Source organism: Patagioenas fasciata, chromosome 10 (genome assembly GCF_037038585.1).
Source record: "Patagioenas fasciata isolate bPatFas1 chromosome 10, bPatFas1.hap1, whole genome shotgun sequence".
Lineage (NCBI taxonomy): Eukaryota > Metazoa > Chordata > Aves > Columbiformes > Columbidae > Patagioenas > Patagioenas fasciata.
Window position 1 is genome coordinate 4,844,039 of NC_092529.1, and position 18,311 is coordinate 4,862,349.

General features: G+C 67.4%; 5 protein-coding genes across 13 annotated transcripts; 2 read left to right on the forward strand and 3 right to left on the reverse strand.

The window, feature by feature from the left end:
• Positions 1-47: 47 nt before the first annotated feature.
• On the forward strand, positions 48-2,059 carry OGG1 (8-oxoguanine DNA glycosylase). 4 transcript variants are annotated; one of them, XM_065845800.2, is made up of 8 exons: positions 48-94; positions 278-419; positions 501-796; positions 864-1,043; positions 1,117-1,295; positions 1,366-1,507; positions 1,587-1,636; positions 1,721-2,059. In XM_065845800.2, the coding sequence occupies exons 2-8, from the start codon at positions 310-312 to the stop codon at positions 1,820-1,822; spliced, it is 1,059 nt and encodes a 352-aa protein (XP_065701872.1). In that variant the 5' UTR covers positions 48-94; positions 278-309; the 3' UTR covers positions 1,823-2,059. The 4 variants fall into 4 exon arrangements, with proteins under 4 accessions (XP_065701872.1, XP_065701871.1, XP_065701873.1 ...); XM_065845799.2 differs by having other exon boundaries at positions 53-129; XM_065845801.2 differs by lacking the exons at positions 48-94; positions 1,366-1,507 and having other exon boundaries at positions 187-419.
• Positions 2,005-5,716, reverse strand: CAMK1 (calcium/calmodulin dependent protein kinase I). The gene is made up of 12 exons (XM_065845798.2): positions 5,630-5,716; positions 5,174-5,312; positions 4,276-4,407; positions 3,963-4,037; positions 3,748-3,886; positions 3,517-3,643; positions 3,366-3,441; positions 3,162-3,274; positions 2,980-3,058; positions 2,798-2,885; positions 2,495-2,621; positions 2,005-2,419 (listed from the first exon to the last, which is right to left on the reverse strand). Exons 2-12 carry the CDS (start codon positions 5,257-5,259, stop codon positions 2,364-2,366), a joined length of 1,098 nt encoding a protein of 365 aa, XP_065701870.1. The 5' UTR covers positions 5,260-5,312; positions 5,630-5,716; the 3' UTR covers positions 2,005-2,363.
• An 807-nt stretch (positions 5,717-6,523) lies between these two features.
• TADA3 (transcriptional adaptor 3) lies at positions 6,524-9,303 on the reverse strand. Its single transcript, XM_065845790.2, has 8 exons — positions 9,097-9,303; positions 8,729-8,979; positions 8,450-8,555; positions 8,138-8,279; positions 7,872-7,975; positions 7,665-7,774; positions 7,344-7,529; positions 6,524-7,270 (listed from the first exon to the last, which is right to left on the reverse strand). The coding sequence occupies exons 1-8, from the start codon at positions 9,301-9,303 to the stop codon at positions 7,078-7,080; spliced, it is 1,299 nt and encodes a 432-aa protein (XP_065701862.1). The 3' UTR covers positions 6,524-7,077.
• A 286-nt stretch (positions 9,304-9,589) lies between these two features.
• On the forward strand, positions 9,590-16,173 carry LOC136105909 (uncharacterized). The gene is made up of 16 exons (XM_071813336.1): positions 9,590-9,820; positions 9,894-9,969; positions 10,138-10,256; positions 10,610-10,721; positions 10,802-10,897; positions 11,025-11,195; positions 11,600-11,771; positions 12,417-12,715; positions 12,834-13,175; positions 13,305-13,433; positions 13,514-13,628; positions 13,851-13,958; positions 14,137-14,299; positions 14,369-14,517; positions 14,590-14,836; positions 14,931-16,173. The coding sequence occupies exons 1-16, from the start codon at positions 9,693-9,695 to the stop codon at positions 16,075-16,077; spliced, it is 3,573 nt and encodes a 1,190-aa protein (XP_071669437.1). The 5' UTR covers positions 9,590-9,692; the 3' UTR covers positions 16,078-16,173.
• A 305-nt stretch (positions 16,174-16,478) lies between these two features.
• Positions 16,479-18,310, reverse strand: RPUSD3 (RNA pseudouridine synthase D3). 6 transcript variants are annotated; one of them, XM_065845659.2, is made up of 9 exons: positions 18,246-18,310; positions 17,864-17,931; positions 17,744-17,788; positions 17,551-17,647; positions 17,367-17,474; positions 17,213-17,297; positions 17,013-17,139; positions 16,799-16,938; positions 16,479-16,721 (listed from the first exon to the last, which is right to left on the reverse strand). In XM_065845659.2, exons 1-9 carry the CDS (start codon positions 18,308-18,310, stop codon positions 16,494-16,496), a joined length of 963 nt encoding a protein of 320 aa, XP_065701731.1. In that variant the 3' UTR covers positions 16,479-16,493. The 6 variants fall into 6 exon arrangements, with proteins under 6 accessions (XP_065701731.1, XP_065701734.1, XP_065701735.1 ...); XM_065845662.2 differs by lacking the exon at positions 18,246-18,310 and having other exon boundaries at positions 17,367-17,422; positions 17,864-18,036; XM_065845663.2 differs by lacking the exons at positions 17,744-17,788; positions 18,246-18,310 and having other exon boundaries at positions 17,367-17,422; positions 17,864-18,036.
• Position 18,311: the final 1 nt, after the last annotated feature.

An 18,311-nucleotide genomic window follows, 5' to 3' on the forward strand; every position in this document is an offset into this window, starting at 1 on the left:
CACGTGTGCGCGCCGCCGGGCCCGCGCTTCCGGGGTGGGGCTGGCCGCCGGCCGGAAGTTAGGCTAGAGCGTCGCCGGCGTGCCGCGGGAACGGGTGTGCGCTCTGCTTGTGCGGAGGGGAACTCTATGGTGGGGGAGCGGCGGGGCCGCGGTGCGGGGTGTGGGGGGCTGGGGCTGTGGGGCAGGACGGAGCTGCCCCGCGGCAGCTCTGGGGGCGGAGGTGAGTTTTGGGGCTAGGGGGCAGGCGGTATCTGACCGCCCCGCCTCCGTGGGGCAGGGCGGGCACAGCTGGTCCCCGCCGCGCCCCCCATGAAGCTGCGGGACGTCCCGTCCGCCTGCCCGCGGCTGTGGCGGTCCCTGCGCGTCCCGCCGGCCGAGCTGCGCCTGGACCTGGTGCTGTCGTCGGGACAGACGTTCCGGTGAGACCCCGGGGGTCCCCGCCCCACCACGGCCGAGCCCGGAGCGGTCAGACGCCGTCCCGACGCCCCGGTGTGCGGCAGGTGGTGGGAGAGCAGCCCCGGGGCCTGGACGGGGGTGCTGGAGGGGCGCGTCTGGACGCTGCGGCAGGAGCGGGACCGGCTCTGGTACACGGTGTACGAGGAGGAGGAGGAGGATGGGGACGCGTGTCCTGAGAAGGATGGAGATGGGTGTCCCACTGGGGCAGCAGAGCCGGACAGCGCCGAGATGGAGCGGATCCTGCGCGACTACTTCCAGCTGGACGTGGGGCTGCCAGCCCTGTACCGCACCTGGGGGGCGGCCGACCCCCGCTTCCGAAAAGTGGCCAAGGACTTCCCAGGTGAGGTTGCCCCATGGGGAACGTCCGCGGCACCCGCCCAGCGTCCCCTCACCACGTCCCGCTGCAGGGGTGCGGGTGCTGCGGCAGGACCCCGTTGAGTGCCTCCTCTCCTTCATCTGCACCTCCAACAACCACATCTCCCGCATCACCGCCATGATTGAGCGTCTCTGCTGCGCCTTCGGCCGCCGCCTCTGCCACCTCAACGCCCGGCCCATCCATGCCTTCCCGTCTCTGTCGGCGCTCACAGGTCCGCCATCGTCCTGCCGTCACCTCCATGGCCTCGTCTGCACCCACCCACATCCCCCCCCCATCCCCCACAGGCGCTGACGCCGAGGCCCGGCTGCGGGCGCTGGGCTTTGGGTACCGGGCCAAATTCGTCAGTGGGAGTGCACGGGCCATTGCCGAGGGGCTCGGAGCCGAGGGGCTGTGCCAGCTGCGCGCTGCACCCTATGCCGAGGCCAGGAGGGTGCTGTGCACCCTGCCCGGCGTGGGCACCAAGGTGGGTGCCAGGATGGGGGGCAGGAGGAGCGTGGATGGCGGCGGCGGCTGATGGCACTGCCCGGCTGCAGGTCGCTGACTGCGTGTGCCTGATGGCGCTGGACAAGGCGGAGGCCGTGCCAGTGGACACGCACGTCTGGCGCATTGCACAGCAGCGCTACGGCGCGGTGCTGGGCGGCAGGAGCCTGACCCCCCGCGCCCACCAGGAGATTGGTGAGGGCTGGGCCCTGATGTGGCACCCCCCAGGACGGGGACGATGTCCCTGGCGCTGCTGATGACCCTCTCTCTGCAGGTGACTTCTTCCGCGGGCTGTGGGGCCCCCATGCTGGCTGGGCGCAGGCGGTGAGTATCCCCCTCCCGTGCCCCCCAGGCTCAGCCCATGCCCCCACCCCAGCCATGCCCACTCGCAGCCTCTCCCCACGCCAGGTCCTGTTCTGCGCTGACCTCCGCAAGGGCCAGGAGCCGCGCAGCCGGGGCCGCGCCAAGGGGTGCCGAGGCCAGGACAGCCATAGGGACGGGGCCCCCTAGGTACACCCCGAGAGGGACGGAACCCCTGGGTCAGTGGCTGCGGGGGAATCACTGTGACCGTTCCCAGCCTGGGGTGTCCAGGGATCCCTGTCCCCTGCCCGCTCTGTGCTGCTACCGTGGGTGTTGAGGATGAGGGGGGTCAGGGCTGTCCCCCACACCCAGGGCAGGGCAGAGCCGAGCGGTGTTGGCCTCTTGTCTTTATTACAAGCAATAAAATAGAAACATCCATTTGGAAAATTCTCCTTGAACATGCTGGGGGGGTGGGCAGTGCTGGGCCAGGTGTGGGGTGAAGGGAGGGGTGTGGGAGGGGGCCCGGGGCACCGCCCTGAGCTGGGGGGGTCCTAGGGGCTGCCCCTGCCCCTATGCAGAGCTCAGCTGCCAGCCTGCGGCAGGGGCAGCCCCACACACTCAGGGTGAGCAGGGCAGGGTGCCCCTACACGGGCCCCCCCGGCTCCAGCACAGCAGGGCCCCCACCCCACGCTGTGCTCACAGGAGGGTTGGGACCCTCGGCCCCCCAGGCCATGGCCATGTGGGACTGTGCTCAGTCTGGGGCGAGTCGCTGAGCTCTGCTCCTGGGCAGGTGCCCACAGCCTGACCCTGCGGGGAGCCGAAGGTGAGCGCCTGGCAGCAGCCCTGGGGGTGCGGGATGAGGATTGGGGGGTCAGAACTCACCGTTGCTGGTGCCCCCTCCCAACCGCTCGCCGGGGCTGGTGGGAGTCGTCTGCCCGGGGCCCTCCTGGCTGGTTCCCAGCTGCAGCTTACGCATGTGTCTCACCACCGCCGTGGCGTTGAAGGCTTGCTGCCAACCCCAGAGTGTTTGTTACCTGGCACAGGGTGCCCCCTTCACCCCTGACAGCCCCTGCAACACCCCTTGCACCTCCCCAACACCCCCTTCACCCCCTCAACACCCCTGCATCCCCCCGGCACCCCTGCACCCCCCAACACCCCTGCATCCCCCCGGCACCCCACGCTCACCTTCCACTTGCTCTTTGCAAAGTTTTTCTTGATTTGCTCACTCACAGACTGGTGGATGTTCTTGTCCAGGGCTGTGTCCCCAGCAATCCTGAGGTGGGAAGGGGGTCATTGGGGGACCCCTGCCCCATGGCTGCTGTGGGGTGAGCTGCGGGGTGCGCAAATGGTGGCAGGTCCCCCCTTACCAGGGATGCTGCAGGGCTTGCTCGCAAGTGAAGCGCTTGCCGGGGTCTTTCTCCATCAGGTGCTGGATGAAGTCCTTGGCTGGGACGGGGCGTGGAGAAGCCATGAGCACCTGCACTCGCCACCCCAGCCCCAGCTACCGTGACACTGTGCCGGTGTCCCGGCCGTGGTGGCCCCAGCTCACCCGAGTCAGAGATGTCATCCCAGTAGGGCGAGTCAAACTCGTACTCGGCCTTCAGGATCTGCTCGAAGAGCTTGGCATCATTCTCATCATAGAAAGGGGGGTAACCGCAGAGCCTGGGGATGGCGGAGATGGGGACACTCACCTCAGGTGACCCCAGGGGGCTGGTCCCCTGTGGAGGGGAGTGGGGTAGGCAGGGGTACGTACAGAATGTAGGCGATGACCCCAATGGACCAGCAATCCACTGCCTTGCTGTAGGGCTTCTGCGCCAGCACCTCGGGGGCTGGGGGAACAATAGGGGTGAGGGGGGACCCCAACCCTGCACCCAGGGCATCAGCAGCCAGCAGCAGGTGCTCACCCACGTAGCCGGGGGTGCCGCAGGCCGTGGACATGACGCTGCCGCAGCCCTCGATCTTGGACAGCCCGAAGTCGCTGATCATGATCTTGGAGTCCTCGTCCAGGCTGTAATAGAGCAGGTTCTCGGGCTGCAGGGAGAGGGGGGTCAGGGAGGGGTGACACCGGGGTCCCCTCCCACCCCCACGATGAGGGACTCTGTGTGTGTGTGTGTGTGTCCCCGGCCACCACTCGCCTTCAGGTCACGGTGGACGATGCCCATGTCGTGCAGGTACTTGACGGCGTCGAGGATCTGTCGGATCAGGGCACTGGCGTCGCGCTCGGTGTAGAAGCCCTTCTCCACGATGCGGTCGAAGAGCTCCCCCCCCGAGACCCTGTGGGACGGGCAGTACCAGTCAGCATGGCCCCCCCGAACCCCATCGGGACCCCTGGACCCTCGATGTCACTCACAGCTGCATGATGAGGTAGAGGTGGGTGCCGCTCTCATAGATGTCATCCAAGGCCACAATGTTTGGGTGCTTGATCCTGTGCGGGGGAGGCACAGGAGGGGTGAGGGGGTTTCTGGCTGCCCCCCACCCCGGCCCCCACCGGAGAGGGAGCAGCCAGGCTCAGCCCCACGGGGTGTCACGCGTTGCTGGCTATTTTGGGCGCTGCCGATAACGCCCGGTGAGGGGTGCTGGCAGCAGGGAGCCGTGCCAGTTGCTTGTGCAGGGAGGGCGTGCAGAATGGGACCCCCCCACCCTCACGCCAGGCCAGTCCCTACTTGTGGAGCACGGCGATCTCGTTCTCAATGCTGGTCTCCTTCCCCTCCAGCGCCTTCTTGGCGATGCACTTGATGGCCACCAGTTTCCGCGTCGCCTTCTCCTCCGCCAGGACCACCTCGGAGAAGGCCCCCCTGGGGAGGGCGAGGGGTGAGGGGGCAGGGGGTGCCGCTGGCCAGAGCTGCTGCTGCCATGCCGTGATCACCATGGCAACGGGCAGAAAGTCCAGCTATTTATAGGAGAAAAGCGAGCAGGAGCCGTCCGTGGGGACGGCCGGACGTGGCCAGGGAGGGGGTACCCAGCACCCCAGCATGGCTGCACCATCCCCTTATGGGGCAGGATAACCCCACGGTGCTGTCGGCAGCTGGGGCACAGCCAGGTGGGATGAGCCACCCCATGTGAGTTTTGGCAACACTCAGGGTGAGCAGGGCCACTCTGCCTGGCTCCGCGGGGGCCACCCAAAGGCCAAGGTGGGAGCCATCGGTGGTGCCCAGGTGGGGCAGGTGGCGGGCAGCGTGCGCTCGCCCTAAGCCTTGCTGTAATTAACCCGCTAATCCAGCCTAAGAGCCTTACGGTGCTTGGGGCACTGGCAGGCACCCCTCTGCCAGCCAGGGGACCACCGGTGGGCACCATTGGGTGGGCTGGTGGCATAGGGGACCGGTGACACTGGCAGGAAGTGGCAGGCAGCACTGCAAATCCCTGTGTGTACCCCGCGACACTGTCCCTCGTCTGCCAGCCCGGCGCTGGCCCCCGCCTTGGGCCAATATTGGAGCTGGCGTGGTTCCACGCGGCGAGTTTGGCAAAGCCGGGGTTGGGTGGTGGTGGGTTGGGGGGGGGGTGGGGCCGGATCCGGCACCACGAGTGGGTTATCACGGGTGTCCCCCTGCCCGTGCGACTCACGTGCCCAAGACCTCTCGGAAGTTGTAGATGCGCTGAATGTCCTCGGTCCTCTTCTTCCAGCTGGGCCCATCCTGCCCCAGCGGCATGGTGCCCCGTGCGGGGGGTGGGTGGGCAGAGTGGGGGGGGCACCCACTCCCACCTGCGACACGAGTGGGGAACAAGGTGTCAGTGTGGTGGGGGGGCGAGGAGGGGCTGGAATGTGGCCGTGGGGCTGACAGGGTGCCAAGGGGATGTGGTTGATGGTTGTCATCATGAGGATTCCCCTCCCACCCCACGGGAGTTTTGGCGTGGGGTGCGGGGCGGGGGGGAACAAACGCTGGGCCCCTCCCGTTGCCCGCCCGCCCCGCGCCCGCCCGTACGGGCGGGCGCGGGGCGGGCGGGCAACGGGAGGGGCCCACGCGTGGGTGCGTGGGACTCTCGGGTGGGCACACCGCCCCCGCCCCGCCCCGCCCTTACCGACGGAGCAGCGGAGCGGCGGCGACTCCTCCCGGCGCGGCGGCGCCGCCGGACAGCGCTGACGTCACGGGGAGGGGCGTGGCCACGCCCCACCGGGACCAATAGGGAGGACGGTGGGCGGGGCCGGGCTCGGAGTTGGCGCGGGCGAGGGAGGCGGGAAAACACGCGTGGCCACGGCGGGGGGGGGCGACAAGTGGGTCTGTGAGCGGGTGTCTTGAGAGCGCATCCGGAATGTTGTGTCCAGTTCTGGGCCCCTCAGTTCCAGAAGGACAGGGAACTGCTGGAGAGAGTCCAGCGCAGCCACCAAGATGATGGAGTGGAGAATCTCCCGTGTTTTTAAAGGCTGAGGGAGCTGGGTTTCTTTAGCTTGGAGGAGACTGAGGGGTGACCTCATTAATGTTTATAAATATGTAAAGGGTGAGTGTCAGGAGGATGGAGCCAGGCTCTTCTCGGTGACAACCAATGATAGGACAAGGGGCAATGGGTACAAACTGGAACACAAAAGGTTCCACTTAAATACAAGAAGAAACTTCTCAGTAAGGGTAACAGACACTGGCCCAGGCTGCCCAGGGAGGTTGTGGAGTCTCCTTCTCTGCAGACATTCAAACCCGCCTGGACACCTTCCTGTGTAACCTCATCTGGGTGTTCCTGCTCCGGCAGGGGGAGTGCACTGGATGAGCTTTCCAGGTCCCTTCCAACCCCTGACATCCTGGGATTCTGTGACACGCGTGGGTCCCTTGAGGACACATGTGGGGCACCCTCACAGTGGGCTGCAGGACAGCGCCAGCTCCCCCCACCCCAGACTGAGCCCAGCACCAACAGGACCCCCCCCACACACCCACCCACCCCACGGTGTCCTCAAAGGCCACCACACCACCACCTGCACCGGACTGCCTTTATTGACCACACACATGGCAGCAGAACACACCGGTGCATGGAGAGTCCTGCGCCGCCCCGCACTGTGCCCCCCTCCAACCTCCTCACCCTCCCCACACCCCCAGCCCACCCGTGGGGGCTGGGATTCCCCCCTGGGGCTGTGGGGAGGGACAAGGGCCCACGGGAGCCACGCCGCAACAGCCACCAAATCCAGCCTCCACAGGGGTGGCCTAATGTCACCCTCCCAAAATAACAAGGGGCATGCGGAAGCGGAAGCCACCGGGTGGGGGAGGCTGGTCCCAGAAGGGACCCCCACAGCCCCACAGGGTCCCCAGCCTGGCTTGGTGACAGCTACCTGCAGGCAGGGGACAGCAAGGGGACAGCAGCTGGGACCTGTCACCCAGGCACAGAGGCTGAGCAGGCCCAGGGTGTGTGGGGGGGCTGCACAGCTCCATCCCACACAGGCAGGGTGCAGGCAGAGTGCAGGCATGCCAGTACCCTGTGGGTGACAGCGGCATGGCCACCACCCCCAGCTGCCAGGGTCCATGATGTGTGACGGTCTGCGGCCCCTGCTACCCGTCCAGCAGCTTGAGGATGCTCTCCCGCTCCTTCAGGGTCTTCCAGGCCTGGTCCTTCTCCTTCTTGGTGGGTGTGCGCTTCTTCTGCCGGGCGGCCATGATCTTTCGGAAGGCGTCCATCACCTCATTATCGGCCATGCGGACACGCTGCCGCAGCTCCTGCCGGTGCAGCTCCTCCTTGGCCAGCCTGGCATGGAGTACAGGGGTGTCAGTCCCTGCCAGGCAGCCCCCCACCCGCACCCATCCCTGCCTGTGCTCACCGCAGCAGCTCGTGCTTCTTGGCGCGGTTGTGCGCGCTGAGGGCCTTCAGCTCCGCCTGCCTCTTGCGCAGCTCGGCCAGCACCTCATCCTCCGAGTCCTCGGCTGGCCGGTCTTCCGACTCTAGCAGCCCTTGGGCCACCAGCTCCTCCTTGATCCGCCCCTCCAGGGACTTGGTGTGGGGGACGCTGCCGGGGTGGAGAATGGCTGCTGCCCACTGTATGCCCCTTCCTCCCCATGACTCACCGGGGCAGGGAAGCCACCGGCGCGTTCGCTGTCCCCACGGGCAGCACCAAGCTCTGGGGTCCATCCCAGCTGCTCACCTGAAGGGCTTGTTCTGGCTGCGAGGAGATGTGCCGGCACCATCGGCTCCTGAGTCCTTGCCAGCAATTTCGGGGATGGGGGAGTCCTCGACAGGGGAGATGATGTTCTCCTAGGGATCAGAGCATGAAGGCAAGGTCACACCACTGGGCCATGCTGGCACAGCCCCACGGAATTGCCGCACAGCACAGCCCATGGAGCTGCCTCACCTCCACGAGCGCCTGCAGCAGACGCTGTGTCAGGGGCCCAAAGGGACACCCGTCCTCTGGCTGCTCGTGCTGAGCCTCCGACTTCTTCAACAGGGCATCGACATCTGGGAGGAAGCGAGAAGGGGAAAAAACCAACCTCAAACACAGAGGTGAGCAGCGGAGCAGGGCAGCCTCTACCTCGGGGGTGTGGGGTGAGGGGCAGGGGCTCACAGCCCCACCAGGGCCTTTGGTGTAAAAAGGGCAGAGGCGCGTGGGGACAGAAGCACCTTTGGTGTCCAGTTCGGTGAGCGGCCCCAGGACACCTTTCTTCTTGTCAGCAGCAGCTGCTGCCCGGGCTCCGTCCTTCTGCTCTTCCAGCAGGTCCTCCTGGGCCCAGCGCTGAGAGTAATGCTTCCCCAGGGGAGGGATCTGCAGGAGCAGGGCTTGGCACAGCTCCTGGAGCCCCCCACCTCACCTTCCACTTCCCCCTGGCACCACCCCCCAGCAGGAACACTTGCTGTGAGGCGCAAGAGGGGACAGGGGCAGAGAGCAGGGGATGAGGTGAGGGAGGCACAGGGTGGGCATCAGGAGTTTTTCACCTTGTAATGCTCAGCTTCATCCTCTGGTGGCTTGAGCAGCTCCTCCAGGACTCGGACCTCCTCGTTGGTGAGATCAGCACAGTACGGCTCCACCGATGCCCAGAACCTGTGAGGATGGAGTGGATGAACTGCGAGGGGGAGCTGCAGAGGACCCCACAGGAGATGACACGTGCCCCTCATCCCCCCAGAACAACTCTTCCCTTGGGCTGGAGCAGCCTTTGCACCAAGTGCTGCAAGGAAGGAGATGGATGATCCCAACAGCCCCCAACACCCCCGCACCTGTTCGGAGCGTCATTTTTGGGGATGCGTGGAACATCAATGGGATCATCCTGAAACTCATATTCCTGGATCTTGGGCTGCAGGTTCTTGGACTTGGGCCGGCCAGGGCCAGGCCCGGTCCCGTGGCCCCCTTTTCCCTCCAGCTTCTGCTTCTTGGGTTTCCCGTGTTTGACTGAGGCACCCACATCGTGGTCCTTGCTCAGCTTCAGGAACCGCCGGTCACCCTTCTTGTCCTGCCAGTCTGTCAGGATCTGAAAGAGAGTGATGCTCCGTTGGGTCCCGCATCCAGCGCTGGGCAGGGACCGCCCGGGCGCAGGTGGGGAAGGAGCAGAACGGGGGAAACCACCCTACGGCTGCGGTCCCAGCACCTGCGTCTCGGCCTCCAGGACGCGGAGGCGGCGGCTGGCGGACGAGAGCAGCGTCTCCAGCTCCAGCTGCAGCGTGTCCAGCTCCTCGATGCCGATCCCGTCGTCCTCGGAGCGGGCCAGCACGGCCGTGTACCGGGGGCACACCTTGGCGTGGTCCACCGACTTGAAGTCGTGGAACTGCAGCGGGCAGTCCTTCAGCTCGCTCATGGTGGCAGGACCGGGCACCGGGGGTCTGTGGGGAACCGAGGGGAGTACGGGGGAACCGGGGAAGCTGAAAGGGAACGGAGCTGCGGAGAGTCGGGGGGCAGCGGAGTCCTGAGGGGTACCGGGGAGGGGGATCACCGAGGAGTGCAGAGGAACCGCCGGGGGATCACCGGGAGCTGAGGGGAACAAGGCGGGGGGCTCTGCACCGGGCCGCGGGAAGCCCGGGGCCGCGGGCGGGGCCGCCGCGGGGCGGGTCGGGCCTAGGCCGCTCGCCCCTTCCGGCCCCGTGGGCGGTGGGCTCTGTGCCCCGCCCCGCGCTCTCCCATTGGCTCAACTGCGCCCAGCTCCCGCCGCTCATTGGTTCGACCCGCTCTCCATCTCCCTTCCCTAATATGGAAGCGCTGAAGGGAGCGTACCAAGTGCGGCGAGGCGCAGGGGGGATTGTGCGGGATTCCCCTGCCGCGGGCCGCCGCCACCGTGACCGCTCTCCAGCGCTGTTGCGTCCCCGCTCGGTGCAGCGGTAAGCCCACTCCGCCGCCGTTCGCGTCCTGAACGCGTGGCAGGAGCCTCCCGCCGCCCCCCTCTCACCACAGTGGGAGTTCCCGCACATCCCGGAAGAGGGAACCGGCTACTTCCGCCTGCCGGGACCGGACCGCAGCCGCCACCATGGTAGGGCGGGGGGCACCGGGTCGGGATGAGGGGCTGAGGGGATGAAGGGGCCGGCGGAGGCGGGGGATGGAGGGATCGGGGGCGGCGGGGTGAGCGGTGTCGGGAGGCTGCGGGCCGGGGGGCAGGCGGCGGGGCCCGGGGACTGACGCCGCCGCCGTGTCCCTGCAGACAGCCACGCTGCGCCCGTACCTGAACGCGGTGCGCGCCACGCTGCAGGCTGCGCTGTGCCTGGAGAACTTCTCCTCGCAGGTGGTGGAGCGGCACAACAAGCCGGAGGTGGAAGTCAGGTACGGGGGCGGTGGGAGGTGAGGCACCGCTGCCGCTGGCTGCCGGTTCGTTGGGCAGCTGGGAATGGAGCGCCCCGGTAGAGCGCTGGCGGAGGGGGCTGTGCAGCCCGGGTGCAGCCGGCTACCCCGTCTCCACACCCACCGGCTGCCACCCCGTGGTCACAGCGCTGGTGCCGGCAGGGAGCTGGGGAGCTGCGGGGCTCTGTCTTCAGGAGGCAGAAAGCATCTTGTAGCAGTGTGAAGCAAAAATGTCTATGTCTCTGCGATCCCCGTGGCTCCGCACTTGTGTGTTCCCCATTTCTGACTGGTAAATACTTCCTTCTGAGTCAGTCCTGCCCTTCTTCTGGTCGCAGGAGCAGCAAAGAGCTGCTGTTGCAGCCAGTGATCATCAGCAGGAACGAGAAGGAGAAGGTCCTCATCGAGGGCTCCATTAACTCTGTGCGCGTCAGCATTGCAGTGAAACAGGTGAGGTGGGGGCTGTGGGCAGGGGGCTGGCAGCTCGCGCCTGGCGGTGGGGAGGCCTCACTTCCCTCTCCTCTCCCCAGGCTGATGAGATTGAGAAGATCTTGTGCCACAAATTCATGCGCTTCATGATGATGAGGGCTGAAAATTTTTTCATCCTGCGCAGGAAGCCTGTGGAGGTGAGGTGACAGGAAGGGGCCGGAGCAGCTCCTGACACTGGAGGAGTCTCCAATGTGGAACTGGAATGTGAGGTTGTGTGGTTGGTGGCCTGGGTGCTCATCGCCAGGGTGCTTCTCTCTTCCCCAGGGCTACGATATCAGCTTCTTGATCACAAACTTCCACACGGAGCAGATGTACAAACACAAGCTGGTGGACTTTGTCATCCACTTCATGGAGGAGATTGACAAGGAGATCAGCGAGATGAAGCTGTCTGTCAACGCCAGGGCCCGCATTGTGGCAGAGGAGTTCCTCAAGAATGTGAGGCTCTGAACTGGGAGCAGGGTGTGGCGCTCAAAGCCAGCTTGGCCCTCGTGCCCAGAGCCCATCTGTGGGGACAGTGGTGGGGTTCTGCCCAAGGAAGCTCTTGGAGATGGCAGGGAGGATACCCAGGGGTGCTTGTACTCTCGAAGTGCCAGCTCTGGGACCCCCAGAGTGTGCTTGAGGGTGGGCAGCAGCCACGGGGGACGTGGCCTTTTCGGTGACTGCTGCGATGGGTTGCGCAGTGCCTGGTGAGGCAGAGGGAGAAGCCAAGTCTGGGTCTTTGTGCATGGCAGCCGCACTTGGCCTCCCTCCCTGGGGCCAGGAAGGGTGGGCGAGGGCCAGAGGAGTGCCCGGGGACAGGGACTGACAGCCGTGTGTCTTCTCTTGCCTTCCAGTTTTAGGCCGTGGCGCAGGACCCCGTGGCTCCCCGACGCTTGTGCCCGCCGGGCACCGTGCCTGCGCCCGCTTCTGCTGCCCCGCGGACGGCTGGGCCGGCGGCCGCGCTGGGAGCAGCCCCTGCTTGCGGCAGAGCCGCCCTGGTCGCTGCCGCTGTCTCGTCTCGTTTTTTAAACGGTCTCGTTTGCTGTAACCACCGTCTCCGTCTGCTCTGTCCGGCCCGCGGCACCGGGAGGGGGGCGGGGCCTGGCGGGGAGGGGGCGGAGCTTGTAGGGAAGGGGCGGGGCCGGGAGGGGCGTCATGGCAACGGCAAACAGCGGGGACGGCTCCGAGGGTGCGGGCAGGACCGGGGCTGCGAAGGGTGGGATTTGGGAGGGGGTGGAAGCGTTTGAAGAGGAGCTAGGGCGACACCAAAGGGCTGGAGGGAGTCTGGGTGTGGGGTATGGAAGGAGTTGGGGGCTGGGGTGGCTGGTGCAGGAGGGGCTGTAGGCTGGGGGGTGCAGGCACAGGGGGTTGCACGCCTGCCGCTGGGGGGCTGGGGTCAGTCCTCACTTTGGGGTGGTGGAGCCGGGGTGGTGGAGCCAGTGCGGTGGCCAGGCCCGGGGCTCTGCCATCACAGCGGAGCTGGGGTTGGGGGGCTGCACTCTGCACTGAACCCCCCATTGCAGTCCCCAGCAGGGACAGGGGACCCGCTTGGCACCTGGGTGGGGGCAGAGCTACCTGCAGCTCCCTGCACCCTCAGGCTGCTGTGGGATGGTGCCACAGGGAGAGCAGCACTGTGGGTATGTAGCGTGGGGGCAGCTGCTGGAGCAAATGTCCCAGCTGTCGCCTGGCCTGAGGGTGGGGTCAACAGCACAGTGGGGGAGTGGGGCATCCTGGGGGGTACCAGCATGAGGCTTGGCATAGCGGTAGATGCTGCAGTTGGGACCCCCACCTTGCTTGGGCAGGGGCAGCCGGGTATGTGCCGTACCCCCCATGGGGCTGAGGATATGGGTTCAGCCGGGGGTGCCCTTGCAGGGCAGGCAGCACCTGCCACCGCCAGCCACCGTGGCTGCCACCACCCCTCGCTTGACCTTGTGCAGTTCAAGAGGGCCAGGCTGCGCGTGGAGAGAGCCATCAAGGTGAGGGGCCTGATGTCAGCCCCCTGCCACGCACCTGCGTTTATTGCATTGATGGCTCAGGGTGACAGCTGAGCCAGAGGGATACCGGAGCAGGCTGAGCTCTTGTGTCCCTCCCCAGGAGAAGAAGATCTTCACGGTGCTGGGCCCCTACCCTGTCATCCGCAGCCAGCTGCGGGCCCGGGGCTGGGTGGAGAGGAAGCCCCTGAGCAGGGGCAGCCGGCTGGAGCAGCAGCACAGCAGGCGGGAGAAGTGGCTGCAGGAGGAGGAGGGGAGAGGTGATGCTAATACTGCTGATCAGGGGGACATAGTGCGAGGCCCACGGCCAGGGTCGGCATCCTGTGGGGCATGGCCTTCCCTGGGGACCCCAGAGCCCCTGCATTCCCCATGGCCACCTGAGGAGGAGGAAGAGGAGGAGGAAGAGCAGCAGGATGAGGACCCCGATGACATCCACAAGATCATGGTTAGCTGTGGGGGCCAGGGCTGAGCTCTGCTGTGGCACTTGGCACCCCCAGGTGCAGCACACAGCCTCGGGCATGGGGTGAGGGTGGGATGGGGGGGTCCATGCCTCACTCCAGCCCCCCTGTCGCAGTCCTGCCTGCTGCGGGACCAGATGCCGTACTTCATCTGGACCACCCGCTGCAGCGCTGTCAACCGCCGGCTGCTGCAGCGTGACCAGGTGGTGAACCACTACAGCGGGGTGGCCTCCTTCACCACCAAGGTGGGAGCCTGGAGACCCGAGGAGCAAAAGATGGGGCTGGAGGTGAGGTCCAGTGGGGGCTGCCACCCTTCTCTAAACAGGAGGGGCTGTGCGTCAACCTGCGAAACCTGACCTGGTTCTATGAAGCTGATCCTGACACGTTCTTCCCGCGGTGCTACCGGCTGGGGGCCGTGGACGAGCGGAAAGCCTTCATCGGTGAGTGCGAGGTAGCATGAGATCTGGGGGGCCGTTGCCCTCCTGCCCTCCACCATGCTCCCAGTACCCTCCACCATGCTCCCAGTACCCTCCACCATGCTCCCAGTACCCTCCACCATGCTCCCAGTACCCTCCACCATGCTCCCAGTACCCTCCACCATGCTCCCAGTGCCCTCCATGTCCTGTGTGAGATGGGCAGGGACAATGCGCCCCCCCTTGCAGAGGATTTCCGCCTGACGGCAGCTCGCAGCCTGCTCAAAGTGGCCCTGGAGAGGGCTGGGGACGCACCAGTGGGGACAGAGCAGCCCCCGAAATCTGGTGAGGGGCCAGGTGAGCATGTGGAGCTGGGACAGGGAGATTGGGGTCACGGACATGTCTGGGGGCTGAGCCCCTGCTCAGGGCTGTGGCTTGGGACCGCCCCCCCGCTCCATCGGCAGGCTCTGTGTGGCCCCAAAGGTGGCAGAGCGGGTCCTCAGGAGCCACATCTCTAACCTCATGCCATCCACAGCGGGGTCCCCCCAGCCCTCCCAGCTAGTGGAGGAGGCTCTGCAGGTCTGCAGGCAGCACCTGGACAGCGTGGGGCACCAGGACATTGACAGGGACGCCCCGTCCCCCTGCACGACGGCCATCAACTGGGACCGCTTCCTGCAGGACTACTACCGTGTGGTACAGTGAGTGCTGAGTGGGACGGAGGGACACGGCAGAGGGACCAGAGCTGAGCCCCCCATGTCCCACCACAGCGAGGGGGCCGGGCTGGTGCTGAGTGTGGCGCAGCAGGATCAGTGCCAAGCACTGCTGCAGCTCCTGGCTGGGCACCTGCCCCAGCTCGCCATGGAGGGCAACCACAACGTCTGGATCCTCAAGCCTGGTGCCAAATCCCGCGGCAGGGGTAAGGCTGGGGGAAGTAGGGGACGTGGCCTCCCCGCCAGGGAGTGGGTCCCAGTGTCCCCACATCCCCCAGGCATCGTCTGCGTGGTGCGGCTGGAGCAGGTGCTGCAGCTGGCAGGGGGCTGCACGTCATTCTCAGCGCGGGAGGGCGAGTGGGTGGTGCAGAAGTACGTGGAGCGGCTGCTGCTCATCTTCGGCACCAAATTCGACATCCGGCAATGGTTCCTGGTGACGGACTGGAACCCGCTGACTGTCTGGTTCTACCGAGAGAGCTACGTGCGCTTCTGCTCCCAGCCCTTCTCCCTCAGCCGCCTGGACCCGTGAGTGCCCCCCACCCCTGCACCCCCCACCCTGCCGCCCCTGCACCCCACCCCCTGCCGCCCCACTAACCCGGCTCTGCTCTCCCCACTCCAGCGCCCGGCACCTCTGCAATGTCTCCATCCAGAAGCGCTGCAGGCCGGCACGGGGCCGGCACCCCCAGCTGCCCCCAGACCAGATCTGGTCCTGCCGGCAGCTCCAGGCATACCTGGCACAGGCAGGGCGGGCAGGGGCCTGGCAGCAGGTGATGGTGCCCGGCATGAAGGCGGCAGTGGTGGCCGCCCTGCGCAGTGCCCAGGACCTGGTGGGGTCCCGCAAGGGCAGTTTTGAGCTCTTCGGAGCTGACTTTGTCTTTGGGGAGGATTGCCAGCCCTGGCTGCTGGAGATCAACGCCAGCCCCACCATGGCGCCCTCCTCGGCGGTGACCAGCCGGCTGTGTGCCAGAGTCCAGCGGGACACGCTACGTGTGGTGATCGACCACAGGGACAACCCTGCCTGCCCCACCGGTGCCTTCGAGCTCATCTACAAGGAGGTGGGCTGTGGGGGACTGTGGGGCAGGGACCCTCTGGGGACCCCAAGCCCCCACTGCCCCCATGTCCCCTTGCAGGCAGCCGTGCCCGTTCCCATGCACAGTGGGCTGAAGCTGATGGTGGAAGGCTGCTCCGTGAGGAAGCCCCGTATGGCACAGCACCGAACCCAGGGCAAAGCCCCCACCACTGCAAACGGTGCCCCCCAGCCTCTTGTGCCCCCCAGCTCCTGGGGCAGAGCCACCCAGGTCCCCCAGCCAGGAGCAAGGCGGGGGGAGCCGGCTCCTCTGGGGCAGTGGAGCTGCCACTGCCCCCCCGGCTCTGCTCCCCTAGCACCCCCACAGCCCCCCATCCCACCACCCCCAGGGTGCTGTGCCAGGAGCCAGGGGCCACCGCACCTCAGCCGCCTGCTCGGGCAACCCCAGACAGCTCTGCCCCAGCTCCGTGTCCATCCCCGGGCCAGGGTGCCTGTCCCACCACCCCGGGGACCTCCTGGCAGCCTGCAGCCCCTGGGGACCCCCAGGCCAGCCCCCCTCCTCCCCTCTTGCCGGGGCACTGCACTTGCCAGGGCTGGCACCCGGCGCCTGGACCCCGCGGTCCTGCCTGTGGTCCCCAAGCCCCATTGCAGGACAAAGACACAAGCGGCTCCCAGGGGGACACAGAAGAGCTGTGACACTGAAGGACACCCAGATGGGGACGTCACCCTGCTGGGGTGACATGGTAGCACCTGACTTCCCCCCTCCCGCCCCCGGCTGGACCCCTTGGGGGCATATAGCACTGTGGGGGCTGCAAAAACATGTCTGTGACAGGGAGCCTGGCTCTGCCCCTCTATGTGGGATGGCGTGGGCACAGCTGGGGCTGTACTGCGGACGGGGCTGGGGACAAGAACCGCAGCCACTGCGGCAGCTCCTTGGCCAGGGGCAGAGAGCAGGCAGGGACACCTCCACTCCTGCCTGCCTCACACAGTCGTGGTGCTGGTGACACCGCTGTAGCTGGCACTGGGGATCACGTCAGGCACCGGGGTGGCGGCAGGGGCTGTTGTCCCCAGCAGCACTGTGAGGATGGGGGTGATGTGTCCCGTGTGTGCCATGAAAAGAAACAGGCACTGAGCCACCCAGCAGCAGTTGTGGATTTAATGGGGTGGCAGAGGGGGAGCAGGTTGGGGTGGGGGGGTCCCCGCGGGCACTAGGTGCTCGGGCAGCCCCAGGAGGCGCAGGGTGCGCAGGAAATGGGGGGGGAGGGGGGCACAGAGCAGGCCCCCCCGGGGCAGCATCAGCTGCTGCAGGTGGAGGTGGAGCGGGAGGCGGCGGAGCTGCTGCGGGGAGAGCCCCAGCCGGGACAGCAGCTCCTCATCCAGCACCTGCAACATGCAGGAGCAGCTCAGCGGGGTCCCTGAGGGCCATGCTGAGCCCCCCTAGCGCCTCCCCCATCATGTACCTGTGTGCGGGTTGGGGCAGCCTCGGGGGGCAGGAGGAAGGGCACCCCCAGCACCCTGCCCACGCGGGACGAGTGCTCGTGGTCGCCCAGCGCTGGGCACAGCAGCAGCGTCAGGTGCACCGGGAGCTGCTCCGGGAAGGCTGTGGAGGCACGTGGGGGGTGGGACTGTGCTGGTGGTGGGGGGCACAGGGTGAGGTGTTGGGGGGTCACTCACCTGTCCTGGGCTGGAGCTGGAGCAGTGCACAGCCCCCCGCAGCGCCCAGCACCCGGTAGCGTGTCAGGGTGCTCTTCACCTCTTTCCTGGCCAGGCTGTGGCGCCCGGGGTACAGCACCGGCACCACCTGCGGTGACACAGCCCTCAGCACCCCCTCAGGGTGACCCCCCTGCAGCCCCAACCCCCTGGCACCCCCTTACCGCCGTGGTGTCACCCTGCTGCTGCCAGCGCAGCCCGGCACGGATCTCGCCCTCTGCTTCCGCTGGGACCCCCACGGTGACAGCACTGCCGGGAGGGGGGCGGTGAGGAGGGGACAGACCCCCGTGCCGGTATGGGGGGGTGCTGGAGACTCACCAGTACGTGGCGGGGAACTGGCCCCTCCGGCGGGCAGTGGTGAAGAACCGCTGGAGCTGCTCGGTGGCGCGGTGGCAGCCGGACAGGAGGACAAGGCCAGAGCACTCCCTGGGTGATGCGGCAGCTCTGAGCCCTGGGTGGGGGCTGACAGCCGCTGAGACCCCCCCAGGGCCCCCAGCCGTACCTGGCGGGAGCTTTCACCACATGGAGCTCGGCAGGGAGGTCCAGGCGCCGCCGCAGCGCCGGCAGCAGTGCCGACAGGCTCAGTTCCCCGGGGTGGCCTGGGGAGTGGGGGGTCAGCACCTGACGGGTCCCCCCAACCAGCCTCCAGGCCCCCACCAAACCCGCCCCACGGCCGGACCCCCACCCGCACTCACCCAGGACGGGCAGCCCGGGGGGTTTGCTCAGCGCCAGCAGGGCTCCTGGGGAGGGGACACCCGCTCAGGATGTGGCCTCCCCTGAGCCCCCTCCCCAGCAGCCCCTGCAGCCCCCGGTACCTTCCCGGTGCACCACGGAGGCCTCCAGCAGCCCCAGCGCCTCCTCGGGGCCCAGCGGCCGCCCCGACCTGCGTGGGGTGGAGTGGGCAGGGCGCACAGGTGAGACCCACGCCTCTGCAGGTCCCCATAGCCCCACACGCGTGCCCCCAAATCTGACCCCACGCCCACGGCCCTGCACGCCCGCGCGCGCCCCTGCGCCCCCATCAGCCCCTCCGCGTTCACGCGCGTGCAGCCCCACACGTGTCCGCCCTCCCACGCCCACCCCATGACCCCTCTGCCCCGGCGCGCCCCCGCATCCCGCCGTGCGTGCGCGCGCCCCCACGAGCACACGCTCTCCCCCCGTGTCCCCGCGCGGGCCGCCCCGACGCGCGTCCCCGCTAACCCCACGGCGCGCGCCCCCTTCCCGGCGCGCGCCAGGACGCGCGCGGCGCTGCCCCCGCCTGCCATG

Bases quoted from the DNA above. Each gene is read 5' to 3' on its own strand.
- TADA3 (XM_065845790.2), bottom strand. From the start codon at position 9,303: ATGAGCGAGCTGAAGGACTGCCCGCTGCAGTTCCACGACTTCAAGTCG. The intron at 8,280-8,449 runs GTGAAAAACTCC...CTGCTCCTGCAG, and splicing joins ATGAAGCTGAGCATTACAAG to ATCCCTCCCCTGGGGAAGCA. The intron at 7,271-7,343 runs GTGAGCACAGGC...ACTCCATGCCAG, and splicing joins AAGAAGCACGAGCTGCTGCG to GCTGGCCAAGGAGGAGCTGC.
- RPUSD3 (XM_065845658.2), bottom strand. From the start codon at position 17,991: ATGGGGACCTGCAGAGGCGTGGGTCTCACCTGTGCGCCCTGCCCACTC. The intron at 17,423-17,550 runs GTACGGCTGGGG...GCCACCGAGCAG, and splicing joins GTGGTGAAAGCTCCCGCCAG to CTCCAGCGGTTCTTCACCAC. The intron at 16,939-17,012 runs GTGAGTGACCCC...GTGCCTCCACAG, and splicing joins CCAGCTCCAGCCCAGGACAG to CCTTCCCGGAGCAGCTCCCG.
- LOC136105909 (XM_071813336.1), top strand. From the start codon at position 9,693: ATGGAAGCGCTGAAGGGAGCGTACCAAGTGCGGCGAGGCGCAGGGGGG. The intron at 10,898-11,024 runs GTGAGGTGACAG...TCTCTTCCCCAG, and splicing joins TGCGCAGGAAGCCTGTGGAG to GGCTACGATATCAGCTTCTT. The intron at 13,629-13,850 runs GTGAGTGCGAGG...CCCCCCTTGCAG, and splicing joins CGAGCGGAAAGCCTTCATCG to AGGATTTCCGCCTGACGGCA.
- OGG1 (XM_065845800.2), top strand. From the start codon at position 310: ATGAAGCTGCGGGACGTCCCGTCCGCCTGCCCGCGGCTGTGGCGGTCC. The intron at 1,296-1,365 runs GTGGGTGCCAGG...GCCCGGCTGCAG, and splicing joins TGCCCGGCGTGGGCACCAAG to GTCGCTGACTGCGTGTGCCT. The intron at 1,508-1,586 runs GTGAGGGCTGGG...CTCTCTCTGCAG, and splicing joins CCGCGCCCACCAGGAGATTG to GTGACTTCTTCCGCGGGCTG.
- CAMK1 (XM_065845798.2), bottom strand. From the start codon at position 5,259: ATGCCGCTGGGGCAGGATGGGCCCAGCTGGAAGAAGAGGACCGAGGAC. The intron at 3,059-3,161 runs GTGAGCTGGGGC...GCCCCGTCCCAG, and splicing joins GGATGACATCTCTGACTCGG to CCAAGGACTTCATCCAGCAC. The intron at 2,886-2,979 runs GTAAGGGGGGAC...TTCCCACCTCAG, and splicing joins CAAGCCCTGCAGCATCCCTG to GATTGCTGGGGACACAGCCC.